Here is a 15,568-nt window from a genome sequence, read left to right on the forward strand (position 1 = left end):
GATTCTATTTCTCAGTTCTTGTTATTTCCCTCAACATGGAAAAGAAGACATTCTAATAAGGATTGGATGGTAGTAGGCAAGATGGCCTCACAGACATGAACCTGTAAAAGTTACTAGCTAAGACCATGTTATAAATTCAGGACAATGCCATGCAAGGAAGAATTATTTCAGGTCCCCAGGGCGGTTTACAACTCCTAGCGCACCTGTGCCCTGGAGACCACCCAGTTTCCAGCTTCCTCACAACTACAGGATAGAAGTGTTGGGTTTTCTGTTTTGTTTCGTTTCATAGGTGATTCCTGATTCAGCAGGAAAACATTTTCAGTAGAGTTTTAAGAAACTTTTTAGAGTTTTTATGTCCAGCGAAATAAATTATTTGAATGGAGCTCAGTTCTTTCCAGAATCGCAGAACTGTCTGATTTCCTGAAGACAAGTGTCTTTGAATAACAGAGAATATGACTAAGAAGTGAGAACAGAATCTGAGAATCTGAGCATCCTAGTGGATAGATTTATTCAGGAGGTCCAAACCCTTTCTCCCTTTCTGGGAGTCGACAGCCTCATCTGGAGCACTAGAAAGCAGCAAATAGGAACCCTCTGTACATTCTGTGTGTCAGCACTGAGAGAGGACGGTTGTGGGCTGCTCATCCCCTGTTTTGCACTATGAGGACTTCTCTGGGTAAGTGTGAATTAGGGCAGCAAGAACACTCCCGGGCAGAGCCAGGCTGGGCTCAGCATTTATGACATGTAAATCTCAGGGGCATCTCCTTTCTGAAGACTGTACATCCCTTCCCTGTGAAGGCTGCAGCTACTCAGAGGTTATCGGATACACAGTATTTTGAGCCGTGGCCTTTAACCTCTTTGAGAGTCTTATGGAAATTATAAACCAGAGGAATTCATATATCCACACATTTGAATCTTTGGTCGGGGTGGGGGTGGGGGTGTGAGTTTATATAGAATTCCTAAAGCCCTAACACGGATCTAGGATTAGGAATCCCTACACTACAGGGTTTTATTATTACTTTGGAAAGCGGCTTTATCATGGTTTTCTTGAATTATCATTAACTTCCTGTTGTTGTTAACTCCAAGTCTCCCCAATAGCTTACAAGTTTTTTAAAGGGAGGATCTGATTTAGTCATGGCTACTTGTTTTGGCAAAACCGGGATTTGGGAGTTACCTTTACTGGCTTGGATTGAGAAAGCTTTATCTTGCCTTTTGAATTTATTTTTAACTTTTGACTTTAGAAGAAGAGGCAAGCAGTTATGAACCAGAGTAAGCCAGCTCACAAGAGTTTAGTATTTAGTCACTCTTAGAGTTCTCTCCTTCAGCCAAGTAAGTTATAATTGTCAGTTTTCTTTATTTATTATATACAATTACTAGATTAAACTCACACAGTCATGGAGTTCAGTCAAAGGGAAACAAAAATATTAATTCAACTCTAAGAATGAATGAAGAATTAAAATACCTTTTATTATTTTATTCATATATCCAGTTATTTAAAAATAAAGGCAGAACATAACATTAAAACTCATACCTTGACGGTAGTACAATAAATTGATATATACTTCTAAGAAAATAATCTGAAAAATATGCGTTAAGCATTATGTTCTGTTACCCAGTTATTTTTCTTTCGTGACTTTGGCCTAAAGAGTAATTCATAAAACAACACAAATCAAATGATGTTTGCAATAAAGGTGATTTTTTGCAACACTACTTAGAAGAGCAGATATTGGGAATAACCCATATGTCAACAATTGAATGGTTAGCCAGAAATCATGGCACATTTACTTAAATTTTATATAGACATTAAAATGAAAATACAAACATGTGCACATGCAATAGTATTTATAAGTGAAAATGTAGCTTTGAGTTGTATATACAGTTGATTACAAATGTGCATATACAGTTGATTACTATTTACTATGAATGCACGCGAATAAAGATAGAGATTCAGATAACTGTGCAGTTAGACTGATGAGTTTTTTGTTCATTCTTTTCTCAAGTTAGTCTGTTTACATTGAACCAGAGGGTGGCAGCTTTTTTGTTCCTATGACAGTATAGTTTTTGCTTCTTTCCTAGTCAACACAGACACAGAAACTGCCGTTGTCAACGTCACATATGCAACAAGAGAAGAAGCAAAGATGTAAGTGGGTTTGGATTACTTTCCTTTTAAAATTTTGGAGGGGGGGCAGCCCCAGTGGCTCAGCGGTTTAGCACCGCCTTCAGCCCAGGGTCCGATCCTGGAGACCCGGGATCGAGTCCCACATCAGGCTCCCTGCATGGGGCCTGCTTCTCCTTCTGCCTGTGTCTCTGCCTCTCTCTGTCTCTCTGTGTCTCTCACAAATAAGTAAATAAAATATTTAAAAAATAAAATAAAATAAAATTTTGGAGGGTTGTCTTTGAATTCCAAAAAGATCCTTATCTTTGACACACCAGAGGAGCTCTAGGACATCTCTGCTACTTACTTTTGACATGTCAGTGGAGCTCGAGGGCATTTATACCATTATCCAGGATGTCCATTTGTTGGATGTACAGAGTCTTTATCTTGAAAAATATTGAGCCATGGCATCAAAACTGAGGTGGGTGCTGTGTCTTGACATGGTCGGGAATAGAGGCACCAGTTCTCTGACACTGTGTTCCACAGACTCTGCTTTGCCAACCGGTGGGAGCTTCTTTTACCTGGAGCTTCCTCCATGCACCTCAAGAAGCACCAATCTACTTCTCTCCACACTTGGTGAAGAGATAATTTCCTCTGTGTAATATTAAAAAGGGGATCCATCTCAATGACAGCAGCAGCAGCAGGGAGAATTGTCTGGAAGTGGTTAATCAAAAATTGCCTGGTTTGGGTTCTTTTTCCTAACTTCCATTCACCTCCTAGTCCCTATTTATGATTATATTGCTTCATTGATGGTTAATTTTGAGGTTGGCGGTTAATGGACATGGAATTGGGTCTTTAAAAACAATAACAACAACAAAAAAAACCAAGTTCTTTTTGTAGGAGGTCTTTGTTTTTTTTTTTTAAGATTGTATTTATTTATTCATGAGAGAGACAGAGAGAGACAAAGGCAGAGACACAGGCAGAGAGCCATGCAGGGAGCCTGACACGGGACTGGAACCCAGGTCTCCAGGATCAGGCCCTGGGCCGAAGGCAGTGCTAAACCGCTAAGCCACCAGGGCTGCCCTGTAGGAGGTCTTTAAAGTGAAATGCCTGTCAGGTCATTGTAACTAGAATTATGGTCAAACATGGCCATGTTTCGTGGATGTGGCATAACCTTGGTTATACATCCCAGAATTATAGCTTTATTATTTTTCAAGGTTTCAACACACATGATGATATATTTAACTCATCTTCCTACCACTAGTCTTAAAAAAATTAATTTTGCATTGAAAAAGGCAATAGATCATTTGCTGTTGACTTCAGCCACATGTACATAAGCAGGATATATATCAGCAACTCACTGTTGTAGTTTGTGTCCAGCTGCCACTTAGCTAGAACCTCCATACATGACATGATTGTTGCTTTTATTGGATTCAAAGATACTACTTTGTAATAAATTCACAAACCCTAAACATTAACCTAGGAGAATAAGGTTATTGTTTTCATATGCTGCAAAAAACCTGTGAAAAAATTGTTCCACTTCCCATATAATTTTAAAAATGCAATAGTGAGATATTGTGTATTCCCTACCAAATTAATAAATAATTTTAAATAATATGAGGACTCAAGGAAACAAATGCTCTCTTAACTGCTATGGAATAGTAAGTGTTGAAACTTTCCAGAAGCACACTGAGCGGTACTTAATAATATCAGATTTCTGCATGTACTCTCTGACCCAGCAATTCCATTAAGAATTTGTCCAGTATGCAGTTGGAGTTGCAAAAATGCCCATGGCAACACTATATATAATAATAAAAGATTATGTATAACATTAGGGAATGAGTTGCAAAAGCTATGATAAATTAACAGAATGTTAAACATCCAGTAAAAACTAAATTGCAGGACATTTAATGACTTGGAAAACATTTAGATTACGCCTGGGTGGCTCAGCAGTTGAGCGCCTACCTTTGGCCCCTGGCGTGATCCTGGAGTCCCTGGGATTGAGTCCTGCCTGGGGCTCCCTGCATGGAGCTCTTTGCATGGAGCCTGCTTCTCTCTCTACTTATGTCTCTGCCTCTCTCTCTCTCTCTCTGTGTCTGTCATGAATAAATAAATAAAATCTTTTTTAAAAAATAAAGAAATAAAATCCCTTCAGGAAAAAAAAAACATTAAGAGTATTAACTGTTTTTTAAAGATTAAAAATAGTGTATATGCTATTAATCCATGTTTTATAAATGATAATTATATTTAAGAAAAGAAAGATATAGGATGGACTGGGTTTTTTTCTCATTTGTGCATATCTATTTCTGAATTTTCAATAATATGTATTATGATCAAAATGAGAAAAAACAAAATGAGAAAAAAATGACTCATAATTTAATACCAATATTTATAGAGTTTTTGTTGAGGGGATACACCTTGGGTGGTGAAAAAAGGCAGAATGCATAGTTGTATATCAGGTGTGACAAGGCCTGTACATTGCAATTGTTTAATTATTAACCACAAGCTCTAAGGGAGCAGATCTGGCATCTGCCTTGCTCACCACTGTATCCTTGGGGAGGATTAATGCTGTTCACATTGGCAACTAGTAAACTAGACTGAATGAACCTATCCCCTGGCCTGAGGGTCGTCCTCTTTGACATCACTCTCTAACAAAGCTCACCTGCTCCTGCAGAGCCATCGAGAAGCTAAGCGGGCATCAGTTTGAGAACTACTCCTTCAAGATTTCCTACATCCCGGATGAAGAGGTGAGCTCCCCTACGCCCCCTCAGCGAGCCCAGCGTGGGGACCACTCTTCCCGGGAGCAAGGCCACGCCCCTGGGGGCTCTTCTCAGGCCAGACAGATTGATTTCCCGCTGCGGATCCTGGTCCCCACCCAGTTTGTTGGTGCCATCATCGGAAAAGAGGGCTTGACCATAAAGAACATCACTAAGCAGACCCAGTCCCGGTACGTGCCTCCGGGGCTTCCTTTGCTTCCTTCTGACAGGCTCCTGAATGCTGGTGGGTCCCAGTCATCCTCAGGTGGCTGTTGCTTGCATCAGCAGTTGGGGGGTGGGGTTGCTGTGCTGTATGGGATGGTAGCTTCTTAAAATAGAACTAACCAACTAACAAAGCTTGGGATTTAATGTGCTCTTCTGCCAGTAACCTAAAGGTCACACCCTGAAATACTAAAGTTTCATAAAGAAGGTACAAATGACTTAACAGCTGAGAATTGTTCTCATAAGCTTACTTATGCTTGTGAGTACATCAATTTCTAAAACATTAGACGGATGGGGCTGAGTTTTGTGGGATCCCAGAAACCACTTATCTTAGTTCTTACCTCCTGTCTTGAGTTGGAGCCCTGAGTCATAGTCATCCTTGGAGATCGCTTAGGTGATCTCATAATTAGCTACGTAAAAGAAGTGAATAGGTCTGCTATATTGATCAAGAAATGAAGTACATTAACCTTATGTTTAATTTCTAAGGAGATTGAATAGGAGTAGTAGTTGTAGGGGGTAGTAGGAATTGTAGTGGATAAAATGACCTGTGGGATTGTTGGTTTTTGAATGTTCTTAAGAACACAGCATGATGCAATGAAGAAAGCACAGGACACAAAGACCCATATTCAGGATTTACCATTTAATGGCTCTATGATCTTAGGAAAAAATTAACTTCCCAGAGCGTCAACTTTGTTCCATAAACCAGGATTATTGTTAGAATTAGGACAGTCAGGCAGATTGAAAGAAATAATTGCTGTGAAAGCACTTAAATTGCAAAACACCAAGTTGCTGACAAACAGGGGTTATTTACATGCCTAGCAGATTTTTTTCACGTCATTCATTGAGTGTCTTGTAACCTGAAAGAGAAAACACTATTTTCTTCAAAGTGTCTGAGTTACTGCCAAATAATGGGCACTTATATGTATGAGTCCCAGAGTTCATGGTCATAGCAGTGAAATGATGAGCCAGTAGAGGAGGGAAGTACTGTCTGCTGTTCCATTTATTTTAAAATCAGCTCTTTTCTCCCCTCCAAGTTTGCTTCACTGCAAAAGTGATTTTTAGTTATGTCTTTTTGTTCCAAAAATTTCTTAAAGTGGCTTTAAAAATGCAACAAGTTTAAAGAGAAGTGAAGTTTAGTTCTCAAAGTATGTGCCCAATTTTTGCAAATAGGCCAAAGACTTGGATCTTGGCTTTCTAACAGCCAAAGCAAAAAGGGATACAATCAATTATGTGATTTTCAAAAATAACAAAAATAAGTAGGGCCACAACTACCCTAAGAAGTCTGATAAAGTCATCAAGTTTTTGAGCCATTAGTTTTAAGAGCCTGGAAGAAGGCAGGCTGCCAGTGGCAAGGAAACCAAAAACTTCAGCAGAGAGGGCATTCCTCTGTTTTTAATCCACACTCAAATATATAAAGCTTGCTTGAATTTGGTGTTTGGATTTGGATTAACATATGGCTTTTAAAAGCTACAATCAGTTCAGAAACTGGCACCATGCCAGTGTGCAGTGTTACCCCACTCACTTTACCCTTCGCTTCTATGATCATTTGAAAGACTACACAAAATACTTCATTTGCCAAACTGGCTTCATTACCAAGTTGGCTTGGTGCCTTTGTCCCACAGCACTCCGGCAAGAAATATTCCCTTCTAAATGGAACTGCAAAGAATTCAAGTTTGGCACAAGACCTCCTGCACTGCTTGCCGCCGTCTTGAAGAATGGCCTTGGTTGCAAACGTGCTAATGACACTTCATTGTCTGTGTCCTTGCTGTATGTTGGCCCATGAGATGCTTTCTCGGAACTAGGATCCTGTCCCAGAGGACGTTGTGTTATGGCTCCTGATTCTTTCTCTACAGGGTAGACATCCATAGAAAGGAGAACTCTGGGGCTGCAGAGAAGCCTGTCACCATCCATGCCACCCCAGAGGGGACCTCTGAAGCATGCCGCATGATTCTTGAAATCATGCAGAAAGAGGCTGATGAGACCAAACTGTAAGTGTGCATATGATGCCCAGATCACTTAACAGAGAACAGAGTAAGTTCTCATTGACTTAACACAGAAATTTTTTAAAACCTTTAATTCTATTACTCGATATAGGGAGCAGGGGACAGATTATTTTTAAGAAATTTGTTCCTTAGGAGAATACAGTAGGAAATAGATCTTTTATGTTTATGACATGACTGTTTCTCCACTTTCATGTTTCTTTTGGTCATCTGAATGGTTCCATCACTCATTACTAAGAATTAACTGGTAGAAACATATAGATACCTGCTTCTAAGGCCATGCAATGATGGAAATAATTGTGTATCTGCACTGTTCAATATGATAGCCATTAGCCATATATTGCTATTGAGTACTTGAAATGTGGCCACTGCCTTGGAGGAGCTAAATATTTTATTTTCATTCATTCAAATTTAAATAGTCACATTTATGGCTAATGGCTATCATACTGGACAGTGCAGATTTGCATGGAATGTATGTTGTCATCGAAGCCATCATTTATTGTTCTGGAAAAGGTTTTTACCACCATGTTGCACTCTTAAATTTTCCTTAAGTAGGAGAAACTGCTATCCATGTAGCTACTTTACTCTTCTTTCATTTCCTTCCCTCCTTTTCTTTTTTTACAAAATACTTCTTAGGATTCCTGAGTGTTGTACCAATTCAAATGATACATTTCTTACTATACCCATTGACTTTGTGTTATAAATGAATTAGTGATAATGGAATAGATGATAAAAGGAGTTCCCCTGTCAGTTTGGCAAAAATCCACTTAATGGGTAGTGGCAGCAGTTTTATAGAGAAGCAGTGAGGGATGAATCAAATATAAAATTAACTTAGCAAATAATGTCAAATAAGAGTGTTCTAAAACCAAGAAGATTAAAAGAAAAATAAAAAATAAAACCAAGAAGATGAAAGTAGTCCTTAAAAGCAAAACATTGCAAATCTATTCTCATATTTCATAAATGACTCTAACTTATTAATTTATTACTTATGAATTATTCTATTTGAGGCCTTTGAAACCTCCCAAATGCCATGGCTTAATTTGAATAAGCTCCTCCCTCAACCAAGCTATTGAGAACTTTATAAATAACACCCTTCCTGGTCCTTCAGCCTCAGGACAAGCAATTTCAAATATTCTAAATAATCCAAAAGACTGATGTGTAAATTAAATTCTTGAGTTTTCACGTAGGCCCAACATAGAGGTTAAATATCTCTGAAATCAGTTTTTTTCAGTGCAGCACTGTGCTAAGTGCTGTGCTACTGCCATAAACAGGACCCAGACCCTACTTTCATGGAGCTAATGATCCAGTGGGAGAGATATTCACTAAACAAATACTTACACCAGGAGGTCATCAAGCACAGCCATGAGACATGTGAGAGTTGAAAATAACTGCATGTAAGTGAAGGACCATCATCAAGGTTTTAGGAGAGCAGGAAGACATTTGGGGGATTCAGAGAAGACTTCTTTCTCCCTGATAAGTGATGTTTCAGCTGAGTCCTGAGGGGGATGAGCAGGAGGTTAGAGGATGTAGAAGAATAATCCTAAATTTTCTTTTATACTCATTTATCAAGCACTTATTAAGCACCTACCATGTGCTGGGCAGTATTCTATGTGAACAAAGCCTACAAAAACCCTCCCCTCTGAAAGTTCCATTCTGGTGGTGTTTCTTCAAGTGTCTGTGTATAGTAGGAATGCATGTTAGATTGCTTTTGGTCCTAACTAGCAGAAAACATATAACAAGTCACTTAAGCAATAAGATACTATTATTCTGTCACATAACAAGAAGTCCTGAGGTGGATGACTCCAAGGTCAATTGAATCACAGACTCAGACCTACCACCTTTCTTTCTGTTCTGTCTTCCTTGGGATGTCTGATACTGGCCTGGTGATGATAGGATGGTTATAGTGATTTCAGACCTTCTGCCCCCACATAAAAATATTCAAAAGTTGAAAGAGAGGGCATCCTTGTTCCTCCTTTTTTGAACTTTTTTTTTTTCTGGTAAAAAACACAAAACAAAATTTATCATCCTAACCGTGTTTTTTGTTGAGGTATAATTGACATGTAATACTATATTTGTTTGAGGTGTACAACAAAATTATTGGATATTTGTATATATTGTGAAATCATCACCACAATAAGTCTAGCTAATATGTTCATAGTTATTTTTTTTCTTGTGACAAGGACTTAAGATTTGCTCTCTTAGAGACTTTCATATATTCAGTATAGTATTATCAGCTATAATCACCATGCTGTTCATTATATCTCATGACTTATTTTATATGGAAGTTTTTTTTTAAGATATTTTTATTTATTTATTAGAGACACAGAGAGAGAGAGACAGGGAGAGGGAGAAGCAGGCTCCATGCAGGGAGCCTGATGCAGGACTCAATTCTGAGTCTCCAGGATCATGCCCTGGGCTGAAGGCGGTGCTAAACCGCTAAGCCACCGGGGCTGCCCTATATGGAAGTTTGTAAGTTTGACTCTCTTCACACATTTTGCACACACATCTCACCCCTCACACACTTCTGGCAACCATTAATCTGTTCTCCGTATCTATGAGCTTGTTTCATTTTAGATTCCACATGTAAATGAGATTATGCAGTATTTGTCTTTCTCTGATTTATTTTACTTACCTATTTTTAAGTTTACAGTTCAATAATATAGTCACATTATTGTAAAAACAGATTTCCAAAACCTTTCATCTTGCAAAACTGAAACTCTATACCCACTGAACAACTCTCCTTTTCTCTCTCCCTCTAACCTTCAGTAGCTAAAATTTTACTTTCTGTTTCTGTGAATTTGACTGCTTTAGAGACTGCATATAAGTGGAATCATACAGTATTTTGTCTTTTTGTGACTGGCTTATTTCGCTTAGCATAATGTCTTCAAGATTCATCCATGTTGTAGCATGCAGCAGGACTTGCTTCCTTTTTAAAACTGAATAATATTCCTTTGTGTGCATATATCACATTTTGTATAGTCATCCATTGATGTACATTTGGGTTGTTTTCACCTTCTGGCTATTGTGAATAGTACTGTTATGAACATGGGTGTACAAATATCTCTTCAAGATCCTGCTTTTTTCCCCCCCAAGATCCTGCTTTTAATTCTTTTGGATATATACCCAGAAGTGAGATTACTGGATCATGATAGTTTTATTCAATTTTTTGAGGAATCTCCATATTATTGTTTTCCATAGCAATGATATCATTTTATAGTATCACCAACAGTACACAAGGGATCCAATTTCTCCACATCCTCACCAGTCCTTGCTATTTTCTGTTATTTGGTAGTAGCCAAACTAATGGATGTGTGGTAATAATTTGTGTTCATAGTATCTCAGATTATTTGCATTTCTATGATAGTTGGTAATATTGAGCATCTTTTCATGTGCTTATTGGCCATCTGTATATCATCTTTGGAGAGTATCTAATTTATGCCTATTTTTAAAATGGGTTGTCTGATTTTTTTTGTTGTTGAATTGTAGGAGTTCTTTATATATTCTGGATATTAATCCTTTATGATTAGTGGTACATGATTTGCAGATATTTACTTCTTTTCCCTAGGTTACCTTTCCACTCTGTTGACCATGTCCTTTGATGCACAAAACTTTTTAAATTTGATGTTGAATTTGTCTGTTTTGGTGTTTGTTGCCTTTGCTTTTGATGTCTCATTGCTAAGCCTGATGTCATGAAGCTTTCCCCTATTTTCTTCTAGGACAATTATAGTGTTAGGTTTTACATTTAGGTCTTTATTCCATTTTGAGGTAATTTTTGTATGTGGGCTAAAATAAGGGTCTAGCTTCATTCTTTTGCATGTGGATATCCAGTTTTCCCAGCACCATTTGTTGAAGGCTGTCCTTTTCCCCATTGTGTTATCTGGGTACCCTTGTCAAAGATCATTTGATCATATATGCAAGCGTTTATTTCTGGAATCACTATTCTGTACCATTGGTTTATTTATCTGCCTTGATGCCACTACCATACTGTCTTAATTACTGTAGCCTTGTAACAGGTTTTGAAATCAGGAGGTATGAGTTCTCGAGCTTTGTTCTTTTTCAAAATTGTTTTAACTGTTCAGGGTCCCTTGAGATTTCAGATGAATTATTTCTGCAAAAGATGCCATTGGGAATTTGATAGGGATTGCACTGAATCTGTAGATCACTTTGGGTAGTATGGACATCCAAACAATATTAAGTCTTTCAGTTCACGAACATGGGATGTCTTTCCATTTATTTTTGTCTTCTCTCATTTCTTTCACCAGTCCTATGTAGTTTTTTAGCATATAAATCTTTTATCTCCTTGGTTACGTTTATTCCTAAGTATTTTATTCTTTAAGACACTATTGTAAAATGAAAGTGTTTTTTCTTAATTTTCTTTTCAGGTTGTTCATTGTTAGTGTATGGAAACAAACTTGATTTTTCTATGTTGATTTTATATACTGCAACTTTGCTGAATGAGTTTATTCTAACAGGTTTTTTTTTTGTGGAATCTTTAGAGTTTTCTTCATATCACATCATATTATCTGCAAACAGAAGATAATTTACTTCTTCCTTTTCAATTTCAATGCCTTTTATTTCTTTTTCTTACCTAATTGCCCTAACTAGCATTCTAGCTAGCACTTCCAATACTAAGTTGAATAGAAATGGTGAATGTGGGTATCCTTCTCTTGTTCCAGATCTTAGGAGAAGCTTACAGTCTTTCACTATTGAATATGATATTCACTGTGGGCTTTTCACAAAAGGCCTTTGTTTTATTAAGGTAGTTTCATTGTATTTCTAGATTGTTGACTGCTTTTATCATAAAAGGGTGCTAAATTTTTGTCAAATGCTTTTTTCTGCATCAATTCAGATGATCATGTGGTTTTTTACCTTTATTCTATTAATGTATATTACATTGATTTTTATATGTTGAACCACCCTTACATTCCAGAAGCACATCCTACTTGGTCATAATGTATTGTCCTTTTATTTTTTATTTTTTTATTTTTATTTTTTTGTATTGTCCTTTTAATGTAAAATGCTTTTGAATTCATTTTCTTGTATTTTGTTGAGGACTTTTGTATCAATATTTATCAAGGATATTGGACTGTAGTTTTCTTTTATCGAAGTGTCTTTGTCTAGCTTGGTATTAGAGTAAAGCCGGTCTCATAGAATGAGCTTGGAAATGTTCCCTCTTCTTTAATTTTTTGGAAGAATTGGTATTAATTCTTCTTTAAATGTTTGGTAGAATTCTCCAGGGAAGCCATCTGATTCTGGGCTTTTTTGTTGGGAAGTTTTTAAGTACTGAATCAATCTCCTTACTTATTAATTGGTCTGTTCAGATTTTCTTTTCAAGATTTAGTATTAGTAGGTTGTGTGTTTCTGGGAATTTATCTACTTCTTCTAGTTATCTCTTTGTTGATGTATGCGTGTTCATGGTATTCTCTTGTAATCATGCTTATCTCTATAACATCAGTTGCAGCATCCCGTTTCACTTCTGATTTTAAATATTTGAGTGTTCTTTCTTTGCTTTAATCTAGATATTTATTAATTTTGTTGATCTTGTCAAAAACCAATTTTTAGTTGTTGTTTTTTTGTTTTGTTTTTCTCTCCTCTATTTTGTTTATCTTTGCTCTGATCTTTATCATTTCCTTCCTTATTAATCCAGCTTTGGATTTAGTTTATTCTTTTTCTAATTCCTTGAGTTTAAAGTTGTCAATTTGAGATCTTTCATTGTTTGTTTGTTTTTTAATCCATTCAGCCAATCCACATCTTTTGGATTGGGAACTTAAATTCTTTTACACTTAACGTAATTAATTATTAATAGGGAAAGACTTCCTATTGCCATTTTGTTGTTTTCTAAATGTCTTGTAGCTTTATTGTCCCTCCTTTTCTCTTTTACTGCTTTCTTTAGTGTATTTTTTTACTTTGTTCTTTGCTTTTTGGTTTTTATAGTGATACGTGTTAAGTCTCTTTTCATTTCCTTTTATGTATATCTATAATCTCTTCATAGTTACCATTGCAATTACATAAAACATCTTAAAGATACAGCATTCTATTTTAAACTGATAGCAATTTAACTTTAATCATATCCCCAAACTCTGCTCTTTTACAATTCTACACCCTACTTTGTTACTGATGTCACAAATTGCTCTTTATATATTTTATACCTATTAATAGATTTATTTTTTTAAAAAATGTTTTTGTCATTTAAATTCTGTGCATCAAAATTATTATAGTACAGGTTATTGTATTTGTATTTACATTTACTAGAGAACCTTGTATTTTCATACGGCTTTGTGTTGCTATCCACTGTCCCTTCATTTCCATTAAATGATTCCTTTTAGCATTTCTTGTAGAGCAAGCCTAATAATAATGATCTCCCTTATTAGCTTTTGTTTATCTAGGAAAGTCTTAATATCTCCTTCATTTTCACAGGATGCTTTTGCCAGATAACAATATTCTTGGTTGATGTGTTTTTCTTTCAGCATTTTGAACATTTCATCCCACTGCCTTCTGGCCTGTAAAGTTTCTGCTGAGAGGGCAGCCTGGGTGGCTTGGCGGTTTAGGGCCTGATCTTGGAGACCTGGGATCCAGTCTCACATTGGACTCCCTGCCATGGAGCCTGCTTCTCCCTCTGCCTGTGTCTCTGCCTCTCTCTCTTTCTCTCTGTGTCTCATGAATAAACAAAATGTTTAAAAAAAAAAAGTTTCTGCTGAGAAATCTGCTGATAATCTTATGCAAACTCTCTTGTTTGTGAATAATCACTTTTCTCTTGCTGCTTTGAAGATTCTCTCTTTGTCTTTGCTTTTGGACAATTGGATTATAATGTGTCTCAGTGTGGTTCTCCTTGGTTTGTCCCATTTGGAGTTCTTTGAGTTTCTTGAATCTACATGTCCATTTCTTTCCTGAGATTTGGGAACTTTTTTGCTGTTATTTCTTCAAATGAGCTCTCTGCCCTTTCTCTTTCTTCCTTCTGGGATTTGCATGAGTTTATTAGTCCACTTGATCCTGACCCATAAATTTCTTAGCCTTTGTGCTTTGTGGGGGCTTTTTTCTTTTTTCTACTTTTACTTGATGATTTCAAATGACCAGTCTTCAAGTGTGCTTGTTTTTTCTTCTGCCTGTCAGATTTGCTTTAATGAATTTTGTTTTGGTTCAGGTATTACATTTTTTAGTTCCATTATTGTTTTTTATAGTTTCTCTGTTGATATCCTCATTTTGTTCATTCATGGTTTTCCTGATTTTGTTTAGTTGTCTCTCTGTTCTCTTTTAGGTCATTGAGTGTCTTAATGACATTTGTAAATTCGTCAGCTCATGGATCTGCATTTCTTTAGGGATGGTTTCTGGAGTTATATTTTGATCCTTTGATTAGCACATATTTCCCCATTTCTTTGTATGTCTCTTAATGTTTTGCTAGGAATGGGACATTTATAAAAAACAACCATCTTACTTACCCGCCCTGTTGGAGGTGTTAGGGCCTCTCAAACCTCTTCTGACCTTTCTCCCCCTGACTTCTGACAATGGAACTGCAGCTCTAACATACTGCTCACCTTGATTTTCAGCAGCTTCTAAAACACTGGCGCCCTTCTCTTCAGTGCTTCAAGTGAAGCAAGGCAGAAACCAATCCCTCGGGCAGCTCCCAAATAAGCTAGAATGTTGGATATATGGTCTAATCTTTTGTTTACATCCCATGGGAGGATCCCTGGTATGGGAGATTTCCTCCCATTTGCTCCTTGCTATGCTGCATAGGAGAAGGAGCAAGAGTAGCCACACCAAACACTGCAGATTTTCCCACCTCTTTTACTGGAGTCTTTTCTTGGCTTTATCATGACCAGGGTACCATAGTTTCTCAACTGAGCTCTGGAGTTCTCACAGAGGTATTTCAGTCTCTCTGTGGTTGTTAATTTGGTTATCTCTGTGGGGTTAGGAGAGCCTGTAGCATCGTAGTGTGTCATCCGGGGCTGATAAACTCCCTTGTCTTTTTTAAGAGCAAGAAAAACCTTCCTAAAGTCATGCGAGACTTCTCATAGCTCATTGGCCAGATTTGCCTCCTAGACCCACTTCCAGGCAGTCTCAACAAGGGAATAAAATTACCATGATTTGGCTTGTGTTAATCAGAATCCATGCACCGGGGTTGGTGAAGGAACAAGCCTCACCTACAACCCATAGCCACTTGGTACCTGAACAAAATGGCTTATGTTTGTAAAGGGAAAAAAGTGGTTTAATAGCTCTTAGGAGGCAACCAATATGTCCACTTTAAGTGTTAAATTATTGTTTGTCTCTTTTAGAGCTGAAGAGATTCCTCTGAAAATCTTGGCCCACAATGGCTTAGTTGGAAGACTGATTGGAAAAGAAGGCAGAAATTTGAAGAAAATTGAACATGAGACGGGGACCAAGATAACAATCTCATCGTAAGCCACCCATTCCGGTTTAATTGTGCCCAAAATGGAGAACTTGAGCATTTTGATATGCCCATCTCCTTCATCTGCCTTTCCTTAAAATGGGATTATAATCAT

The 15,568-nt window shown here is 37.3% G+C and overlaps 1 protein-coding gene across 6 annotated transcripts in view; it reads left to right on the forward strand.

The window, feature by feature from the left end:
* Positions 1-15,568, forward strand: part of IGF2BP2 (insulin like growth factor 2 mRNA binding protein 2) — a 152,975-nt gene that overhangs the window by 113,315 nt on the left and 24,092 nt on the right. For all 6 annotated transcript variants that reach the window (XM_072752514.1, XM_072752513.1, XM_072752517.1 and 3 more), the window contains exons 5-8: positions 2,074-2,137; positions 4,767-5,039; positions 6,924-7,058; positions 15,341-15,463. In XM_072752514.1, the coding sequence (XP_072608615.1) occupies positions 2,074-2,137; positions 4,767-5,039; positions 6,924-7,058; positions 15,341-15,463 (595 nt within the window). The remainder of the gene's footprint in view (positions 1-2,073; positions 2,138-4,766; positions 5,040-6,923; positions 7,059-15,340; positions 15,464-15,568) is intronic.

This window comes from Vulpes vulpes, chromosome 3 (assembly GCF_048418805.1).
Source record: "Vulpes vulpes isolate BD-2025 chromosome 3, VulVul3, whole genome shotgun sequence".
NCBI lineage: Eukaryota > Metazoa > Chordata > Mammalia > Carnivora > Canidae > Vulpes > Vulpes vulpes.